Source organism: Lissotriton helveticus, chromosome 2_1, assembly GCF_964261635.1.
Source record: "Lissotriton helveticus chromosome 2_1, aLisHel1.1, whole genome shotgun sequence".
Classification (NCBI taxonomy): domain Eukaryota; kingdom Metazoa; phylum Chordata; class Amphibia; order Caudata; family Salamandridae; genus Lissotriton; species Lissotriton helveticus.
In genome coordinates this window covers 542,918,098-542,940,082 of record NC_136059.1, presented here as the reverse complement: position 1 = coordinate 542,940,082, position 21,985 = coordinate 542,918,098, and the positions used below count along the sequence as shown (strand labels likewise).

The window sequence follows — 21,985 nt, the reverse complement described above, 5'->3', positions numbered from 1 at the left end:
CTGTCGACTCTTGGCCACCAAAACAAACCTTTTACCGATAACTTAGTCCTAACTATACCAAAATGCCCCTCATGACATAATTGTAGGATCTTTTTCCTCAACCCAGAAGGTGGAATAATCCTGTCCCCTCTCAATAAAACCTCTTTCTCAAAAGACAACTCAGATCTCACCTCCCAAAATGACTTCACAGCGCCCGACAAAAATCTTTTCTTTGGCCAACCTTGACAAATAAACTTTGAGACCTCTACTAATTCTTCATCTGCATTATGTTCTCTTAGCCAATACTCCCTACTGATGGCTGGGAAGCCAGAATCATGTATCAATGCCACACTAAAGTTCGCCCAAGGATCATCAACACAATTTTCTAGTGGAGAAGGGAGCCTTGACAGACAATCAGCTACAACATTGTCTCTCCCCGGTACATAGGTGATATTGTAAATGTATTCTTTCATACGCATAGATATTCTTGCCAACCTAGCAGAAGCAGTTGCAGTGCCTTCAGTGGATAAAATGTGGACTAACGGCTTATGATCAGTCCTGATGTTAACCATTTTCCCCCAAATAAATGCACGAAAATGTTCCAAAGCCCATGCACAAGCCAAAGCTTCTCTCTCTATAATAGGGTATCTGCTTTCTGCTGGTGACAAGGCCCTAGATGCAAATAAGATGATTCTTTCTTTACCGTTCTCTCCCACTTGTGACAAGACTGCGCCCAAACCTTTGTCGCTTGCATCAGTTGTCAAAAGGCAATTTAGATCGGGGTCAAAGCTAGACAAAGCGCTCACTTTCTGTAATTCCCACTTAATTTCAGTAAATTCTTTCTCACATTCCTTGGTCCATTCAAATTTGACATTTTTCTTCAACAAGGATCTAATGTTATATACCTTTGAAGCAAAATCCTTGATGAACTTGGCACAGTACTCTGCCATACCCAAAAAGGATTTGATTTCCTCTTTAGATTCAGGTGTAGTTAAGGTAACTATATTCTCTACTAATGAAGGCTTTGGTCTGACACTTTCTTCACTAATTATATGACCAAGGTATGAGACACTTCTTTCCCCAAATTTGCATTTAGATAACTCTACAGTTAAACCAGCCGAATTAAGTGTGTCGAAAACCCTCCAAAGTTTTGCGTCATGATCTTCTTTGTCAGTACCTGCAATTAGAACATCGTCTTGAAAAAAACAAATGCCATCCATATCTCCAAATAATTTGTGCATTAAACGTTGAAATACAGCCGCGGCTGATGCGAGGCCGAAAGGCATCCTTATAAATTGAACACAACCAAACGGTGTGATGAAGGCCGTTAGATGCCTAGACTCAGGCTCTAAAACCACCTGGTGATAGGCTGCAGAAAGGTCTATTGTGGAGAACCAAGTCGCACCCCTTAAGGAAGAAACCATCTCGTTAATTTTTGGCAAGGGAAAACGTTCAATTACAATGTTTTGGTTAAGATGGCGTAAATCAATACATAAACGGATTTTGCCATTAGACTTCCTCGCTACGACCACTGGACTAATCCACTCCAAAGAGTCTACCTCTTCGATAACGCCCTTAGCTAATAGACCCTGAATTTCTTTTTTGACTTCGTCTCTTATCAATAGAGGAATAGGCCTAACCTTATGTACTTTGGGTTGCGCATTTCCTTTGAGCATGATTCTATGCTCAAAACCTTTAAGTTTGCCTAATTGTCCACTCACCACTTTGGTGAATTTACTTTTCAAAATATCTTCTAATTTGCTGCACTCATCTAAGATTAGCACTTTTTCCTTGCTATTGGGATCTAAGATGATATGAAGATTCTTCTGGTCATACCACCCCAGAACAGAAGGCCCCTTTTTGGTTATGTATAATTTGCCTCTGGACATCCTGCCTTTAAAAATGAAGGTGAGCCATCTGAAACCCAAAAGGCCAATTCTCTCACCTGTATAACTCACAGGACTGACATCTGAGGCATTTAACTTGTCTCCTATATTTCGTATAAAATTTTTTTTCCATACTTCCTCGTTGACAATTGTATATGGAGATCCAGAATCTGCATATACATTAACTTTGATGCCACCTAAGGAAATTTCACAGATAGGTTTGCCCTCCATAGCTTCATCAGTAATGTTCAACATGTAATCGCCCCTCACATTTTTCACACAACCATCCTCATCCTCACTACTTCCGCTAGCACACGCATCCTCACCCCAGATACACTTGACATTAGTACGCCTGCGACACATTTTGCTAAAATGGCCTATGAGACCACAAACGCTGCACTTTTTTCGTAGGGCAGGGCATGACTTGTTGTAAGCCATATGTTCCTTGCTACCACAACGGTAACATCTTCTATCTTCCATTTTATTGTCCATTCCTTGATTCCTAACGGTTTGACTGAAGTTCTTGTTTGGAACTTGCTTATTCTGATACTTTGGTGTTCCTTGAATTTTGAAGATGGCGGACGATGTTTTGTCTGAATCTTTAACTGTATCTTTTATTACGGTGGCGCATCTTCCTGACATTTCCGACTTCCTCATTATGGCAAGTACGTCGTCCAGAGGTGCATCACCATTTACCCAAAGGCGATCTTGAATTGGGGAATTATCATTGTGCATTACGAGTTGGTCCCGAATAAAATCATCATGCAAGTCTCCAAATTTACAGTCAATAGCAAGTTTTTTAAGGTCATCCACCCATTCATCAACCACTTCATCCTTCTTCTGTTTCCTTTGGAAGAATTTGTGTCTTACCACACCTATGCATACTTTAGGTGCGAAATATCTGTCCATATCTGAGATGGCGTTGTCAAATTCACTTAAATCAGCATTAATTAACTTCTGCATTCGTGAATAAGTTTTTAACCCTTTGGGTCCTAGAGAATGTAGGAGTAACCTTTTCTTTTGCTCAGGTTTCATTTTGGCATTTTCATCAATAGCACAAATGTAATTATTAAAATATTCCTTCCATTCTACCCACTTCATGTCTGGCTGTGATCCAGTAGCCCAAAAAGGTTGTGGAGGGCTAATAACAAAACTTTGTTGAGCCATTTCTTCTTCTGAAACACTTTGAGATTGATCTCCTGAATCCATATACTAACACAACGTAAATAGAAGTCTTTCCAAAAATACCTCACCTCACAGTAGTAAGATATCGATTGTAAAATAAGTGCCCCGACAGTCTCACCTGTTTATCCTATTTCTCCTTGCTCGACTGAAGCGTCGCTGAATGCTTGTGGCAAGCGACTCTGCGCTGGTTCGTTGAATTCGTTTTTTTAAAATTTATTTTTTTATCGCTGCCTCGGTGACTGAGAACGCATAGAGAGACTTCGTGACCAATCCAAAATGGCCGCTACGCAGGGTCACGCAACGTGATCTTGCGTGAATGCGTCATCACGCGATAACCAAGAATGCGTGACTGACGTATGGCACACAATGGTCGCGCTTTGGAAGATCGCGCATGGAATGCCGCTCTCAATCAAAGGATGCCGTATGCGCCATCAACGGAAACCTTGCAGTAAGTGTCGGCAATAAATAATAAAAGTACATACGAACCAGGCCGATTCTCTGTTGACTGTCGGAGAAGGAGAATAACAAATTTGTAAAAGACCGATCCCGTTCGTTTTACCTTGAGGGTAATGAAAAGGGAAAACATTTTTTTTTTTTTTCTTGTTCTCCGGAATTGTAGAAAGCCAAGTCCTGATCCCGATCGTCGCCACTTGTAATGTAGAGGTGGAGGCAGGTTTCTTTGAAGAGATTTATTCAAGTTAAGGGAATAAACAGGTGGAGCCAGGAAACACAGCTGTACAGTAATTAGTCAGGCTGCAACTGACTCTATACAGAATGCGAACATACAAGGAGCAAGGCATTCCAAAGAACGGCTCGCTCTGACACGAGCCTTAAAGCAATATGCATCATAATAAGTATAAACACAACATAACAATAATACAATGTTTATTTATTTAAGACGTTTTATATAGTGCTAGCCTGACCGGAGAGTATCGGAGCGTTTCACATCAGTTACATAGCAGAGGAAAAGAGAGCAGCACAAAATACTGCATTATTGCCTTACATATATTTAAATATTTGATGCAAGAATAAAATACACGTTTTGCACCTTCCAATTAGATTGGTTGGTAAATGGTGTTTTGATAGATTGTCTTCTTGATCAATGCCCATCACTTGATGGTGCTATTCAACCTAGGCTTATAGAATTTAATTTTCTTTATTCTACTAATTTAAAGTAAGAAATTCCAAAAACTACTCAGAAGGCGGAGCCAGCATTGTGGAGGGAAGGCACACACCTGTTCAGGTTCCAGGTGCAACTCCTCCATCCCATCTACATGCAGATCTCCCTATTCACCACTGGGCAGACTCATCCTGGCTCCTGGAACCACCCACATCATCCAGCACCTGTCAATCACAAGCTAGACATGCAATCCACATCATGCAGGCAGACACACAGTAATGCCAACTAAAAGTGGCATTTCTCCACCAGTTACCATAAATCTGCGTACCCCATTGCACAGCATTTATTCTCACAAGTTCATGCATCCCAAACTTGCCTCTGCACTCCTCTCATATCAGGAATTACCATGGACACACATATCCCCCATGCATTCCTATGGGAAGGCAGGCCAATCTCACCACACGCACTCAGAGAGCGCACGTTCTTTACACTGGGCCACAGTGCTAAAGTACACAGAGGCCAACAATCACTACCACTATGTCAGAGCTTAAGGCAAAAAGTTCAGGGGTGAACCTGCCAAAAGGGCCAAGTCCAACAGGGGCGAACTTGCTAATTTGGAGGAGCAGAGTGAGGGGGGGGGATGCAAGCCAGCATCTGGACCTGTGTTCATAACAAGAGAAGGGCTAGGGCAGTGACACTAAAGATAGACTACCGTATGTGGAGCGCTGGGAAGTAGCCCCTTTTTCAGCTTGTGTACACAAGGCTGCACAGGAGAACAAGAATTCAGGGAGTTGGCATAGCGGTCGGGATAATTAAGAGCAGGAGCAACATGAGCAGGTCATCAGCGGGCAAGAGTAGGACAGAGAGTGTTAAGTTTTATACGAGGCTCTGGAGCAGGCAAAGGGCATTGGTAACAGATTGCTAGAGAGAAGTTTAATGATGACTTTGTGCTCACCAGAGCTGGAGGCTCAGGTAGATAAGAGTCCCCAGAAGGAGATCTTGTGCCAAGGAGAGGGTGATTAATATGGCCAGTGAGGAAGGGGGCTAGATGAGATCGTGACATTAGGTTTTGAGGAATGTCCCTACCAGGTGGGTAGGTTTCAGGATGATAGTGTGTGATGCAGAGAGCACAAGAGTCAGCTTGGTGCGGCTCGAATACACCACTCCGACGTCAAGGCTTAGTTCTGTGCGGCCGGCCTTGGGATGTTGCTGAACCTTTCAGATACAGTGGAAGGAAGATTGAGGATGGCCACCTTCGCAAAAAAGGCACAGCTATTCATTCACTTTTGAAAATGGGGATGAATTTGGTGATGGTTGTATTTATGATTGTGAAGTGCCTGGCATGGTCGATTTTGCTCAGCGATGACACATTGTTGGATTATGACGAGGATGACCAGAGGGATGGTGAGATATGAGGAAGTAGGTGGGAATGAGAAGTTATGGTGGTCGCTGCATGGCAATTAGTGTCAGGAAGGATGTTGGACCACAGAGATGGAAGATTTGTTAGCATTTTGGAGGGCGTCTTCTGAAAAGTGGTTCGGCAGGTGTCGAGGGAGCCGCAGAAGTGTTGGCTGGTACCAGGATGGCAGTCTTCAGCATGGGTCCTGATGGGGACTGACAAAGCACGAAAGGGAGATCCTCCATCGAAGGGGAAGGTTGCAACTTCTGGTGATGATCTCAGTGAAAAAATAAGGCTAGGGCAATTCGGCTGGGGATGGAAAGGTTGCAGCTGATGGAGAAAAGATGGAAGGGGAGGAAAGAGTGCAAGAAGGTGAAGGTAAAGAAACAGCCCTACATCGGCATTACAAAGCCTTCGGGAGCTCATGTAATGGCTATAACTAAAAAGTGTATATAGAAGGGGGAATATGTGGACATTTTAAAGCTCCTGCACAAGTAGATTAGGGCTAAGGAGGGCTCTAAAGAATAGGAGACCTTGTGTTTCAGTCACAATAGAATACTGGACAGTGGTGTTTTGAATTTATGGCAGTGTATATTGTGTGAAGTATTCTGAATTCTATGGGGCCCTCTTTAAATACATTGATGTTGCATACAAAATGCAAAGTTGAGTTTTAGTTGTGCGCACAACACAATGAAGAATTTTGATCCTGCTGGTCAGAGGATGCTTAAGGTATATGGGGCTAATAGAACAATTAGTTGTTTCTGCAGATGATGGCACCTAAGAGGCAGGGCCCCACAACATACAAAGCCAGTGGGTGGCCTTTGGTTTAGAAGCCCCTTCAGGGGCGTCCTGCCAAAGAATGGCAGGGTGGCATTGGGAGCGGTCAGGCGGGGCAAACTGGAGCATGCTGGGTGTTAAGGGCATATGCAACAGGTGATAGGTGGAGAATTTACGATTAGTACATGGGCATTAGAAGTAGGTTCACCCAAAGTTGATGAAGGAGGTGAGAGAATGGCGAATGGTGGGGGCTTTTGATGAGTGGTCATTGGATCATTGATGATTTCTGTCACCGGGGTTGCGCCCAAGAAGGAGAATGGGATGTTTTGGCTATTTCAGTATTTATCCTCATCTGAGGGGCTGTCCATCAAAGATTTCATTCTGGAGGAGCTGACTTTGGGGAGGTAAGCCACATTAGATCATGTGTTCACTCTGATAACAAAGATGGGGGGGACGGGTGCACTCTTGGCAAAGTGTGATATAAAACCTGCATTTTGTCTGTCCTGGTGCAGCCAGCGGACTGTGAGCTACTGATCATACAATTTGGAGGTTTCTTTTTTGTTGACAAAGCTCTGTCCTTGGCCGGTTTGATTTTTTGTTCTCTTTTTCAAAGGTTTAGCAGCTTCTTACAGTATTTGTTCATGCGAACTACTGGTGAGGAATGCATGCCATACTATTTGGATGATTTCTTCTTTGCTGGACAGGCAGCTTCAGAAGCGCACCAAATTTCTTCAGAGTTTTGAGGACTTGATCATGGATTTTGGGGTGCTTTTGGGCCTATAGAAGACGGTGGGGCAGAGTGCGATGTGAACAATTCTGGGGTGGAATTAGATTCTAAGAAAATGGAGGTTACCACAGGACAAAAAAGAGAGATTGTTGACATTGTTGAAGGGGATGCTAGCCAAGCAGAAAGTGCAAGTTTGTGATATTCAGGTGTTGTCAGGTGTTGTTGGGCCCTTTGAATTTAGCATGTTTGGTGGGGAGGGCTGGACATACATTTTGCAGGAGACGGGGTATGGCTCTTTTACGTGGGCATTTTTGCCCCCTCACAGATTGCGACTCTTGGCAGGGGTGAAAGCGGATTTGATGGTGTGGCAAACCTTATTGGATTTCAATGGAGGAGAGGCTAGGGAATGGTGGTGGAATGGTCCATTCAGAGCTTTTCTGATGCTGCCGGTGGAGCATGATTTGAGATTTACTTGCAAGTTTGGTGGTGTGCAGAACAGTAGCAGATTGGTGGATGTAGGATTACCGGATTGGTGGATGTATTATCTTTTTGGAGTTTCTTCCCCAGCTACTGGCAGTGGTATTGTGGGGGGAGATACTTTTCAAGTAACATCAACATGTCCATTGTTAATACAGGGAACAGACAGTCAGCGAGAGATCGAAAAGTCTAGTGGCTTTTGAGAGCTTTGTGCTGGAGTGCTTGCAAAAATAGTGTGCTCAAGGCAAGGCATTTAGCAGATGGACAATGGCATTGCAGATGCTTGATCTTGTTTGCAGTAGAATAGATTATGTTGGTTGGCTCCAGAGGGGTATGCAGTGTAGATGGAGATACCTCACCACTTTTGCGACATAGGGATCATACGGGAGGTAGAGTTGATTGAGTGGTTGTTGTCTGAGTCAACATGGAAGGCTTTCACTCAGGCATAGGTAGAATACTTGCCATCTGGAGCGAGGCGGAGGAATACAGTACAGGGTTTGAAGCAGGGTTGGAACGATGTAGTAAACTTTATAATGGTGGTGACTGAAAAATGTTTGTTCCAAGTTAGCAAGATTGGCTTTCTGTGAAAAGCTTTATTGGGGCTATGAGCCATTGGCTGGAGAGATGGGAAAGATAATTTTGGAGGGTTGGCCTGGAGAAACGGAGTGAATGAGAAGGTGCAGAGACCTCTGACTTTGGGAGTGTTGAACTTGATGGGGCTATTGTTAGGTATTTGGAGAGACAGGTCGGACGTGACATTTGCTTTGTTGATGGTTCAGCTATTTGTTTGAAGCGTTCAGGGTACCAGAGCTGTTGAGACTGCAGTGCAAGGGGGTACAAAGGGATAACATTGAGGGGGCAACAACCTGTGTTCGAATCAGGCTGGTGTGGTCAAAGACAAATCAGAGTGGACTAGGGAGATGAGTGATGCTCTTGACATACCGGAACGAGAAGGGCTGCTCTTGTGATTTGGTGGAGGATAGGTTTTAGACATGGAGACAGATGAAGGGCTATGGCCTCACAGCTCTTGGGGGTTCTGCGCAAGGCTCTTGGGAGGTTGCAGCTACTTGCAGAGAAATATGTGACACACCTTTTCCAGATAGGAGTGGTGAAGGGAGCTGAAATTAGGCTTTGTTCCATGGAAGTTACCAGACACTTGGGGATGTGGAAATCAGACTGTTTTCAAAGATGTTACGCCAATATTATTATTGGAGTAATGGCATTGTTTAATTGTTTACTGCTGTTTACACAGTTGTGTGGTTGGCCCAATATGAGATTACACTGAAATATGGATTTGCTGCACAGCAGTGGTCAATGTCACGTTTCTTCTGGGTATTGCAATTACGCCATGCTTGACAAATATGCTAGATGGCCCGGTTAGGGAACGTTGATGGTCCATCCGGCCTATCCTTAATGTCTTGGAATGTTAGGGGACTGAACGACAACTGCGATAGGAGGCAGGTTATTCACTATTTACTGAGACACAATGTGGATAGTGCTTATTTACAGGAAACGCATTTACCCGAATCAGATAAAGCCCGCTTTGCTGCCAACCATGGAGCACATAGATATTTTGCTAACTATAGCAACTACGCCACGGGCACAGCCATCCTTATTCACAAGAGGGTTCCTTTCAGCCCCTACTCAGTGATAGGGGATAGCAAGGGCAGATATGTAATAGTTACGGACTCACTCATGGGACACCACATGGCACTCACCAGACTTTTTCCATTCACTACACGCCCAATGAGCTAGGCTAGAACCAAGCCTGTTTTTGATTGGGGGGCGGGGGGGTGGGGGGGATTTCAATTTGGTACTGAACCCAAGACTGGACAGCACTGCCATGACTCCAGATGCCAAGCCACGAGCGCACCGCACTCTACAAGAGTTATGTAAACACTGCTCCTTACTAGACATCTGGCACCAGCGCAACCCCGCACACACGGAATACACCCATTACTCTGGACAACACAACACTTGGACCACAATTGACTTTTGGCTAGTCTTTTCAGGGGTGATGGGTTTCACCTTTCAGTGGTCAGTATTGAATTGTATTTGTTGCAGCTGTGGAGCACAGTGGCAGATTTGTTGAAGGGTAAGTTATAGAAGGTGCTTTTTTCTATTGGGGGGCCAGAAAAATGCCTTAAATAGTTTTTTCGGGTGGTGGTCCGGAACGCATTTTGATTAAATGAAATCTATGCTCTGAGGGATTGTTAATATAATAGTTTAATCGGCTTTAACATAAGGAATACACATTAGTGTTCCATCTTCCTTCATGGCAACAAGCTATTAATTCCCCATGATTATCAACACCTTAATACCATACTGTGACTAAAGAAAACAAACAGGCCTGTATAAATAAGAATCCACCTTTCTCCTCTCTTTCCGATAAACTGTGCAAGTTAGAGTTGATATCCTAGGTAAGGATGGCACCCAAAAACAATGTTCAAAATTTCAAAGTCTATACCCTATGTCAGACTACTTCCCTTGCCAGGCAAAGAATGCTCTGAAACATGATGAACTTGTACTCCACTAATAGCTGCCACCATTGAAAGTCATTAGCGTCCTTTAGTGTCCTGGGACTTTTAGACTATCCCTATTTCTCATGTAACATGTGTATCACAGACTTGATCTCACACACCAAGCAGCTCACATACTTTGCAGACCTCGATGAACTCTGCCTATGAAGACATGCATACCCATGCAGTCTGTTGGAGCCTCCTCACCTATACTGGTGATGGCATGGTCCATGAATCTCCTTTGAGACCATACCAAACAACCAAAGTCTTGAGTGGAGGGCCTGGCTTTTCAACAGGTTCTCTACCTAGCCCACATATACATAAAGCTCAGTTAACTTAGCTAAGCACAGTTGCCCAGTGGCTAGGCTTTGTGTTAAAAACAAATCCAATCAACAAATATGGAAATATGGTTTCACACATTGCCAGTGAACAACAGCAGTAAATAGTTTCTATGGACATTTCTTAAAATTCCATATGAACAGCCATGAGCATTTTTCAGTTATGGGGGCAATATCTATCGCTTTGAAAACCCCACATCCTTCAAAGAATCAAATGATGCTCCCATTCCCACGTGTACAATTCCAAACAATTGTAATTTGCTCAGTAGATCCAGGTCTGGGTCAGTGGAAACTAATTGGCACTATGAGTACACAGCTGTGGCCATCTCCATATGCTCTGCAAATTAGATTTGTTATTTTTGCATGTGTTCTGTTTTTCTGATTCAGATTTACAGAGCTCAAGGATAAGGCTGTACCCACAGATCCAAAGCATCAGATATACAGAGGAAAAGGAAATTGAGAGAGTGGTATAAGGGAACATTCTCTGACCAAATGAAGATTGCGGGTACTAGGAGTATCCCAACATCCACATTCATTTTTAGGTCGAGGTACTATCCGGTTCAGCAGAACCGGAAGTAGCGAGATCTTATGTTTCTTAGAGGGGCTCTTTATCCCGCCTCTAATTTTGGCTCTCTCCCATTGGCTGGCTTCCTAAACGGAAACCAGCCATTGGAGGAGAGAGCCGTCACTCCAAATAGGCTCCGTCCTTTTCGGATTTGGAGGTGTGTTCCGTGTTCTTCTTTCCAATTTTTGGCCACGCCCCTTTTTGAACACCGAACACGCCCCAAATCCGAAAAATCTCAGAGCTTTATGCCGCCATTTTGTTTTCTTCCTCGCTGTTCTCTCCTCGCTGTCCTCTTGTTCTTGTCTTGCCTTCTGCCCGCGCCGTGTCCATTTCCCGCCCCCCTCCCGCTGTCCGTGTCTTTTTCCCGCCCCCTCCCGCTGATGAGGTCGCAGCTCTCACAAGAGCCGGGCACCGGCCTTCTGCTTCATGTGCGCCTGCTCGCATGCCTTCCGGAGGTAAGGGGCGACGGATGCAGGACCGCCGTGTGGTGTTCAGGGAGGTTTAATGATGTCTTCTCCTAAGGTAAAACGATTTTCCTGTCTATGTATGCCATTTAATTTCTTACAAGTGGTGACGCGCCCACACTGCCTGCTCTGTCCATGCGGCGCTGGAAGCCCCGTGCAGCAGGCGGAGGCAGTCCGAGCCTTGCCCCCTCCATCTGGTTGCCCTTGTATGAGTTTGGGGTCTGGGTGACTTTAGGTCTTTGTGTACCTTTGATTTGGGCCTTCATCTCGCGTGCTAAATGGAAGTTAAGGCCGTGCCTTGACTGAGGAGCGCGAGGCGGAATACAGAGCAGCCGCCGCCCGTAATGGGATTGAGAGCAGCATGTGCGAGTGTTTTAGTCAGAAGCGAACAGATGTTGGTATAAATTACCTCGGTGTCTGACGTGTTGCAAATTAAAAGCGCGGCTGGCATCGGTAAACTCTGTCCCCAAGTTAGGGGGGACGAGGGCTGTGATTACTGTCCCGCTCCGAGGAATGTTTAAGCTGCAGCGGAAGCCGGGTAAGGCAATGAGCAAGAAAATGATTCTTTGAATTAATCAGTGCCTTTGCGTGTTTCCCACTTAACCAAGTGTGTGTCTATTTGTTTTGTGCTCGTCTCTCTCTTCGTCTCCCCCTCCTCCACTGCAGGCTCAGCATAAGATAATGCGCCACACTGCTCGGCTGCGCTGTGCCGTTCTCAGCTCCCCCCTCTCACCTCCGCCCCCTTACAGCAGGGCTGTGATTACTGTCCCGCTCTGAGGAATGTTTAAGCTGCAGCGGAAGCTGGGTAAGGCAATGAGCAAGAACATTATTCTTTTAAATTAATCAGTGGCTCTGACATGTCCAATGACGGGTGAAGGAGAAATGCGCACCCCGTGGGCGTCTGATGTGGCAGGGACTAGTACATTGATCCTACCTCCCTCGGCTTTCGGCCTCTGAATATACACTGACCTCTGGGACTCACCTTGACTACAGGGTGCAGTCAGTACTGCACTGTAAGGTGCGCTGACCTGTGAATCACACCCTTTGCTCAACCTCAGAGCAACTCGCACTGTCCTATGATGACCATGACCGACGCCTCCATCAGACAAGAGAAGGCCGCAGCTGTTCACCACACAGACAAAGGCCCTAAAAATTCCCATATTGTTAGTTGATGGGAAGTGCTGCAGAGGTGAAACGTTGTTCTGCCTGAAGCTGCAGACATACAAGCAAAGCTCCTGCCTCTGAAGAGCATGCCTTGCTTATAGAAAAGGCTCTAAACTCTGGGGCGGACGCAAGGGGCTACCTTACCCTAAAGAGCGCAGCTTGACACATCCTTATCCAGGGCACTCTTTCGGACTTTTGCAGAATTCACCCTAATTGGCGCTTAATTTGAGCCGGTGGTGTCTACCAACACTAATTTTTGGGGACCGGCATATACTTTTCCTTACCAGACATCGACCGAGAGTAAGAGGCACGAGAGGGAAAAACAAGCTCATAAAATAGAAGAAGGAAGAGGAAGATGGGAAAATTGTCACAAAAAGAGAAAGCAGGGGGTGAGATAAAAGGGCATGGAGTGTTTCGTAGCAGATTGGACATGAGGTGCATTCAAGACTACGCAGCCTCGGTATTCACTCCCCAACATTTAATAGGACCGGCTTTGGGTTTCTGAGCCGAGCTGTGGGCACCGGCACTCATTCTTTCACAAATGAATCACTGCCCTAACTTATTGGAGTAAACTTCAGCCTTGGCTGATATTCGCCTGAAATGGAGATATTCAGATTTGGCTGCCTAGTTCGCTGAGCCAGTGTCTGTCATGCTTCTGCTGTAATGGACACTATAGAGAGAGAAAAGGTAAAGAATCATTGGTAGAGATAAATTTGATCATACTGCAGAGTAGTGAGTGCAGAGTGCTGTTGTGTGCTGTTGAGTGCTGTGTGCTGTTGAGTGCTGTGTGCTGTTGAGTGCTGTGTGCTGTTGAGTGCAGAGTGCTGTGTATTGGCAATGTAAATGATAATCAAACAAATGGGGAGGGTGGAACACACCCTCCACTCCCTGGCTGCACAGCGTTTCCGTAACAATATCAATATCAATCATTCTTCATCCATTTTATCCAATACTCATTCTTGTCCACTATTATACGTGACAAAGTCTCAGTTCTTTTGACTAGTCCACAAGTTTTCAAATTGTAGTTGAGAAGTTTCTAATATTCACGTATGCCCATCCAGGCTTCCATTACGAAAATATGATCTCAGTACAACAGAGTGTTCCAAGCAGTGGTTCTTTATTCTTGGCCCAATGCATTTCGGGCAAGTCATTGCCCTTCGTCAGGGGACACTGAAAGTCAGTATTTACAAGAATTACTAGAATGCATTTTTTTTTTAATTATTTAACAAAATCAGCATAAGTCGGTAGTTAATTCATGTTTATACACATTACTGTGAATGCTTCATGCCTTAGGGTACTTCTTTGAGAACCGCTGTGATCTGCCTCTTTAAATCAGTCACTTTTGATCCCACCCATCCTATCTGATCTTTGGATACATCTGCCATCTTAACATCAGACAAGTTTTAAACCAATTCTACCTCGTTCCATCCTTAATCTTCACCCACACCTATTTACGTTACTCTTTCATGATACCTAATCACTATATCATGACCCCCTTGCAATCAAGAGCAGCATATTGTTTCTCCTCTGCTTAAAAAAATTAGCAGTTTTATATCACACGCTTTAAACATGTGCAAAGCGCTTTTCAGTTACTCCACATTTATGAGTTACGCGCCCATTTCTATTATTTGTTAAATAATTTTTTTTTAAAAATGCATTCTAGTAATTCTTGTAAATATTGACTTTCAGTGTCCCCTGACGAAGGGCAATGACTTGCCCGAAATGCATTGGGCCAAGAATAAAGAACCACTGCTTGGAACACTCTGTTGTACTGAGATCATATTTTCGTAATGGAAGCCTGGATGGGCATACGTGAATATTAGAAACTTCTCAACTACAATTTGAAAACTTGTGGACTAGTCAAAAGAACTGAGACTTTGTCACGTATAATAGTGGACAAGAATGAGTATTGGATAAAATGGATGAAGAATGATTGATATTGATATTGTTACGGAAACGCTGTGCAGCCAGGGAGTGGAGGGTGTGTTCCACCCTCCCCATTTGTTTGTTTATAAATCGGTGCATTGAGTGCATGGCACCACCCAGGCTAGCACGCAAAGTGCAAAATAAAAAGTTTAAATGCGGATAAACACATGTAAAAGAAGAAACAGGTGTGCATACCACCCCTTTTGAATCTGTCTGATATTATTATGCCTCATGTTGGTAATGCACCCGAGAAAAAAATGACTTTGAAGTGAAATTAACTTTTGACGTGAAAACCACATGCGAGTGAACAGCATGTTCCATTCAGCAGCGTTGAATATCGATGACATGATGAAAGGATATTTCTAAATACGTCTGTTTTTACTAAGGAAATTTGCAATATAGAATGTATTAATCTAGTTAAGTTTGGTTACCTGTGTACATTGGGTGCATCATGGGATTTGAAGTACAGGGCACACATCACAGGTGCGAGGGATATGTTCGTCATCACGTGGGGAGGCAGGTGGAGTTTACGTGGTTTTAAACAGCAAAGCGAAACGAGGAACGGGTTACGTTAAGGAAGGCAATTGGGATGCGGGTCGCATGAAAAATAGCAGGTACGCAGTCAAATGAATAATAGAAATGGGCGCGTAACTCAAATGTGGAGTAACTGAAAAGCGCTTTGCACATGTTTAAAGCGTGTGATATAAAACGGCTAATTTTTTTAAGCAGAGGAGAAACAATATGCTGCTCTTGATTGCAAGGGGGTCATGATATAGTGATTAGGTATCATGAAAGAGTAACGTAAATAGGTGTGGGTGAAGATTAAGGATGGAACGAGGTAGAATTGGTTTAAAACTTGTCTGATGTTAAGATGGCAGATGTATCCAAAGATCAGATAGGATGGGTGGGATCAAAAGTGACTGATTTAAAGAGGCAGATCACAGCGGTTCTCAAAGAAGTACCCTAAGGCATGAAGCATTCACAGTAATGTGTATAAACATGAATTAACTACCGACTTATGCTGATTTTGTTAAATAATTTTTTTTTAAAAATGCATTCTAGTAATTCTTGTAAATATTGACTTTCAGTGTCCCCTGACGAAGGGCAATCACTTGCCCGAAATGCATTGGGCCAAGAATAAAGAACCACTGCTTGGAACACTCTGTTGTACTGAGATCATATTTTCGTAATGGAAGCCTGGATGGGCATACGTGAATATTAGAAACTTCTCAACTACAATTTGAAAACTTGTGGACTAGTCAAAAGAACTGAGACTTTGTCACGTATAATAGTGGACAAGATTGAGTATTGGATAAAATGGATGAAGAATGATTGATATTGATATTGTTACGGAAACGCTGTGCAGCCAGGGAGTGGAGGGTGTGTTCCACCCTCCCCATTTGTTTGTTTATAAATCGGTGCATTGAGTGCATGGCACCACCCAGGCTAGCACGCAAAGTGCAAAATAAAAAGTTTAAATGCGGATAAACACATGTAAAAGAAGAAACAGGTGTGCATACCACCCCTTTTGAATCTGTCTAATGTAAATGATAATGCCATTTATTTATGATTTAAAGAAAAAAAAAGAAATGTCATGAGCAATGCCAATAGCTCTACCTTTAATGATGCCGAGACCATTGCATTGTAAATGCTTGTTACTTTATTTTGTCCATAACCACAGTAATTGTTAAAGCTACTGCTTTGAATCTTTATAACCTTTATAACCAAATTTGGTTCCTAGCAACATCATCCGTTCAGGAAGCTGAAACCTACTACAAGCACCTGGTTCCTACACATCTTGGTGGAGGAAATGCAGTCCTAGCAGGCCGCTCCAACTCTTTTACTGCACCACTAAAAGCCATCCTTCACACTGCTGCTCAGCTGGTTACAGGAGATGAAAATTATAGCTCACATCACTGCCGTCCTAAGAACATTTTACTGGCTCCTACTTGATCTAGAAGTGATTTAAAGGTTACACACAACTCAATTCAGTCTTAAATTCTCACCCACAGCTGAGCAAACGAGCTACCATAAACAGAAATATTACAATTCTCGTAATTACCAAATCCCGAAACAGAAAACCTCAAAGCAAGCTTTTTCATGCCTTGTCTGAAGACTATGTAACTCCATATCTCACCATATTAGACTAGGTCCTGATTATGGGGCTTTCTAAAATGACATGAAAATGCATCTTTTAAGATTCTACTTCTATAGTTAATAATCAACAACGTGTTTTCTCCTTTTATTGCTGACTTTGTGTTATAATGATTCTAGGATATCATATTATGTGTACAGTTCTCAACTGTTCGTTGTTCTCTTCTCTCACTACTGTGCTTCTATTTTATTGATCCTAAGACATCTTGCTATGTGTACATAGCTACACTTCCCTTGTGGCTCGGTGTGCCACCTAATAATAATAATAATAATACCAGCATTTGTAAAGCGCGCAGCTACCTCAGGCGAGGGAAGCTTAAGCGAGCTATTGCCCAGAGTCACAAGGTGCTGGGCTAACCTGCCACTGCCGCCGGGGATCTAACTGTGAGCCCCCCTGTTCCGAGTCAGCCGTCCTGGCCGCTGCACCACACCTCTTCCTACAGAAATAATTCTTATAATAATATAGGTGGCTTTTTCATGTCCATGGTATTCTTCGCTCCACAAATTTAAATTAGATACATTTCCCATGATTTCCATTTCTGTACTATTACAACATCGTTATACAAAATGCGTGGGCATCACTTCACTGTTTAATCCTGTTCAATAACCACATGTTAAACTTGAATGCTCGTGTCTACCCACGGTTAGAGATAAATAAATACTTTTGAACAGCCATTGCAACAGATTACGCGTCTTTACCTTCTCCATGTTGAGTAGGGGAAACAGCTCTTGCACTCTCTCAGGCTCGACGAAAGACTGCGGCGTTGGGTGCCAGCCTGCGCGCGCCATTTGGTATCGAAACTCATCCACTCGTGTTGGAGTTGTAGCAATTCTAATGCTGCCCGGCTGATGGAATCCAACCGCCTGCGAAACATGAAAGGAGAAAGTAGAAGGCACGTCTGGTGTTAAAATGTGATTACCCAAAAGAAGCTACAAAGTGCAAGTAGTTTCAGATGCCCAGCTCAAAACATTTCACTAATGCAACAGAAACATCAAATTCCGGTCAAACATGTCACAATCAGCTGGTAGGAACAGGCAATTTTAAAACGTTGCTAAGAAATAACTTTGGTTTGAGTTTAAATGTGTTTTTCGGTCTCAGTTTTGTGATTGGGAGCGTTGCAGATGTACAGTATTAGGAACTGAAACTGTAATAAACGCACCTTTATTAACAATGTCAAGCCTTTGATATATACTCTCTAGTCACTGCAGCATATTGATGCCATACGCACTAGAACCCTTGTGGTTCTGAGCGGACTATGAACAGGAAGTATGCAGGGGAGGTGTTAGGGTGTGGTATAAGCACAGCGGGAATGGATGTTAAAGAATAAAGATATGTTTAACTGCATCTCCCGTGTGTGGCGTAATCTATCTGCGTGCTCCCAGGCTTGAGAACACGCTACAACTGGTGAAGAGTCTGACATTTCGTGCCTGTGGAAAGTAGAGTTTGCAACAGTATGGGAAACTGCTTGTGCATGCCACATGTGCCCAGAATCAGTGCAGTCTGCGACCAATGAATGTGGAGTCAAAGCCCTGCTCCAGTCCATATATGGCCGCAGAAGAAATCAAAGGCCCTGCAGAGGAGCGTCTTCAGAACGCCTACCAATTGATGTTGTCGGCAGAGACGCTACACCTCAAACATAAAGCAACTATTCAGACAAAGCAAGAAAATAATCATAACGCCAACATGGAATAAGAAAAGAGAGCATATTCACACTCGAGGGCAATTAAACTATACTGCAACACATGCTTCTGCACACGGCTGAGGCTCGCAGAAGTTCTCAAAGTCGCCCTGCACATCGATATCAGCAGAATGACATACTGGCAAAATGGTGACAGAAGGGAGCACAAAATACAATGCAGCTGTGTTCCAGAAGCCACCACAGCCACTCAACACATCCAAGAAAAAGAACATTGGTGCTAGATGTTCGGCGTGCTTTGAAACCCTTCAATGACTTCATAGATGCGCTCGAGGAGGAAGATAAAAACATTAAATATTTGAAAAACCCTGCAGGTTATGGAGTGAAAGAAGCAGGGGAAAAAAAAATCACATCCTGATGCAATGTCATACCGAAAGGTGGAAGAAGGGTTGGGAGCCAAGTTCAATCCAATGCCGAATGTTGATTATGAAAGGTATATCTTCAGCAAAGCACGACAACAGTCTGGTGAAACAATGGATGAGTTTGTTGAAATACTTGACGTACTTATCAGACATTGCAAGTTCTATGACTTTACTGATCAAGAAGCCATGTGCCGCAGAACCATTGATGGCTACATTTCAGATTCTTTCAGAAGGCGCATGTTGAGACACTGTCTGAAGAAAATGCTGATGCCTGTGAGAGCAGAAGAACAAGCAGGCCAACAATGCTTCAATTAAGATTACCAATTAAGCACATTGCATTATTCAAAAAGTATAGGTGGAAATGAGGCTCCCTTTAACAAAACACGTTACATAGCACTGCCTCTCCCAATGCCATGTCCGCTTTCGAGCGGACAACCAGACGCAAATGCTTGTCAAAGGTATGGGTTGAAGCCCAAGTCGCTGCCTTTCATATGTCTAAATGGAGCATTCCAGGGAAGCGCACAGCTTTGGCAGCTATGTCCCTAGTTTAGTGCGCCCTGCTCTTGTGTCTGATGGGGCACTCAGGTCTTGCGTAGCATAAGCAGGTACAAGCTGTGCCCTGTTTTGACAGAGGACAACTCTTGTTGGAATTTCCATAAAAAACAAATAGTTCATCAGTTTTACAAAAGTTTCTTAATACTATTGATATAAAATTTCAAAAACATGTTTCAGACCTAAAGAATGTTAAGACTTTTCTATATGGTTACGGGTAAGAGGCTAGTAACTGAATCTTCTCTTTCAAATAGAAATAAGTTGGCACTTGAATATGAATTTATGATTTGTAGAAAGTCACCTTGTTCTTGCAAAACCTTAAATATGAGGCGGTTTTATAGAAAAGGCCTGAATTTCACTAATGCACCTTGTAGATTTTATTCCTACCAAATACACCGTTTTTAACTATAGCATTTTTAAAGGGGTTTTATGCATAGGCTTGAAGGAGTCTTTAAAAAATAAAACCCTGGTACAATGTTGAGCTCTCCAACTGCTGGATTTTTTTTGCCAGAGGAGGGACGGTGCAAAAATTTCCCCTCAAAAATATTATTATTATGGTTCAATCATTAATCTAGCTTCATGATAACAAAGATGCAGTTTGAGTGGGTGTATGATGTTACCACGCGATCAAAATGATCGCGGTACATCACAACGCAGCTTTTACAACGCAAGTGGTTAACACGACTTGCGCTGTAGGGTGCTGGACTTAGGAATAGTATGATTTACTATTCCAACTCCAGCCTACGTACAGTAGGGAAGGTGTTGGAATAGTAGATCTACTATTCCTTAGTCTAGAGCGCCTTACAGTGCAAGTCGTAACGACTTGCGTTGTGATGGCACTGCGGTGTTTTGACCGCGTTGTAAATGTTGTTTACAGTTTGAGTCCAGTGATATCTGGATATAGCCGCAAAGTATACCCTAACAGAGGAATATCATAAGCCTCGCTCTAATAGGTATAGAAGATAGGGCAGTATTTCATATAGGTGCATCAAAAGGGACCAATGTCTCTGAAAAAGCCCAAATGCAGATCTTTTGTGAAATAGGACTTCACTGTAGAAGCCGCTCTACCTGCCTAACAAATCTTTCTAGAGATGTTAAGGAGGTCATACTCTAGCCAGGCAGGTCAGATGCAAGAAGGCTTGTTTGTAATGTAAAACGTGCCCTTGATACTAGGACAGAACATACAGGTCAATCTGAATTGGATCTGTGTTTCTGCTGAGAGACTCCACAGCTCTGTGCACCTGAAATCCCTGGCGAAAGCTGAAGCAATCCGTGTAAGTGCCCCTGGCTCTTTCTTCAACTTCCGAATAACATTCAGAACTAGGTTTAGTTTTGAGGGGGAGGTGTAGAGTGGAGCAGGTAGACAGATATACCTGACCAAGGAATCAAAATGCTTACCCTTGACTATCAGGAAAAGATCACCTGCTAGCGTAAATTTGCCATTTGGAGAACTCTGGATTAGCAATCATAGTTGTTTCCTGTTCAGCTTCCATTCATGGCAGTCTACGGATTTAATACTTAAGACATCTGCCATTATGTTCTGTAATACCGGCATATGTTCTACTGTCAGGTTGATCTTGTGACTGTACTTAAAAGAACGTACTGGTGCAAGGTCAAGAGTTAGAGGCGTTCCTGGCCAGTATAACTGCTCCGAATTCTAGGATGTTTATATGCAAGTTTTGCTCTTACGGGGTCCAAAGACCCCTTGCAGTTACGTTTTGTAGGTGTGCACTCCAGCCTTTTAACAAGGCGTATGTTGCAAGATGGCTTTATGATTACCCATCATACAGAGCTTGTCCTGCACAATTGTTTTCTTCATGCATCCAGTAAGTCAGTGTAAGAAACTGGAGTATTAGTTGAGGAGGGAAGGGGTGAGTGGGGGGGGGGGGTGAGAATCCAACTCAAAAAATGACCACAATCCTTATCAGGGTGAACCACTAAAGTCACAATATAAACCTGTGTTTAACCCTTTGTTAGCTTGGCACAAATCAGTAAGGTTTAACTTGGAAGCAATATTTAAAGAAATTATGCAGCACTCAGACAGTAATAAAGTGAAAACCCAAGACAAGAAAAATCACAAAACAATTTAGAAAAATAGTAGCAATATATTAATATTCTGGTTTTTAGGTCTTTCACCATCAGGTAGGTACATACTAAATAATGGGCAGCTTAAATTAAAAATACATTTAAAAAATGTGTTACTCAGTGGGAAATGCACTTTAGCACATTATGAAACCTCTATTAGTTAATGCACTTCAGAGGTCTGTGTGTACCCAGAGAGCAACAGAATTACATTTGGTTGGTGCAGTGGAGAATAGTGACTTGTGTATTTTTAGTGCTTCAAGGTCAGGGCCCGTTACAGAAAGCACTGTAAATGTGCAAGTCATTATTTTATACGCGCATTATACACAGTATAAGCTAGACTGCTACAAAATGTGCAAATAGTTATACAATAAGATGGTGCTTCCAAATGAGTTTAGTAATACCAGATTGTACGTAATGCAATTGTTTTTACATAACTGTCCCTTCAACAGCTTCTCAGGGATACTAGGCGCTGGGTAAATACAATTAACTCATAGTGCACATTCACTTCAGGCAAGCAGACACCCTTGCACAAAGGCTTGTTTAGCTGTCTGCCCGGCTTTGTTTCACAACACAGGAGTGTAGGAAGCTGGCTCTGTATATTCTGTACCA

At 43.2% G+C, this 21,985-nt stretch overlaps 1 protein-coding gene across 2 annotated transcripts in view; it reads right to left on the bottom strand.

Annotated features, from left to right (window-relative positions):
* Positions 1–21,985, bottom strand: part of DMGDH (dimethylglycine dehydrogenase) — a 635,937-nt gene that overhangs the window by 389,064 nt on the left and 224,888 nt on the right. For both annotated transcript variants that reach the window (XM_078675210.1, XM_078675209.1), the window contains exon 4: positions 17,380–17,544. In XM_078675210.1, the coding sequence (XP_078531336.1) occupies positions 17,380–17,544 (165 nt within the window). The remainder of the gene's footprint in view (positions 1–17,379; positions 17,545–21,985) is intronic.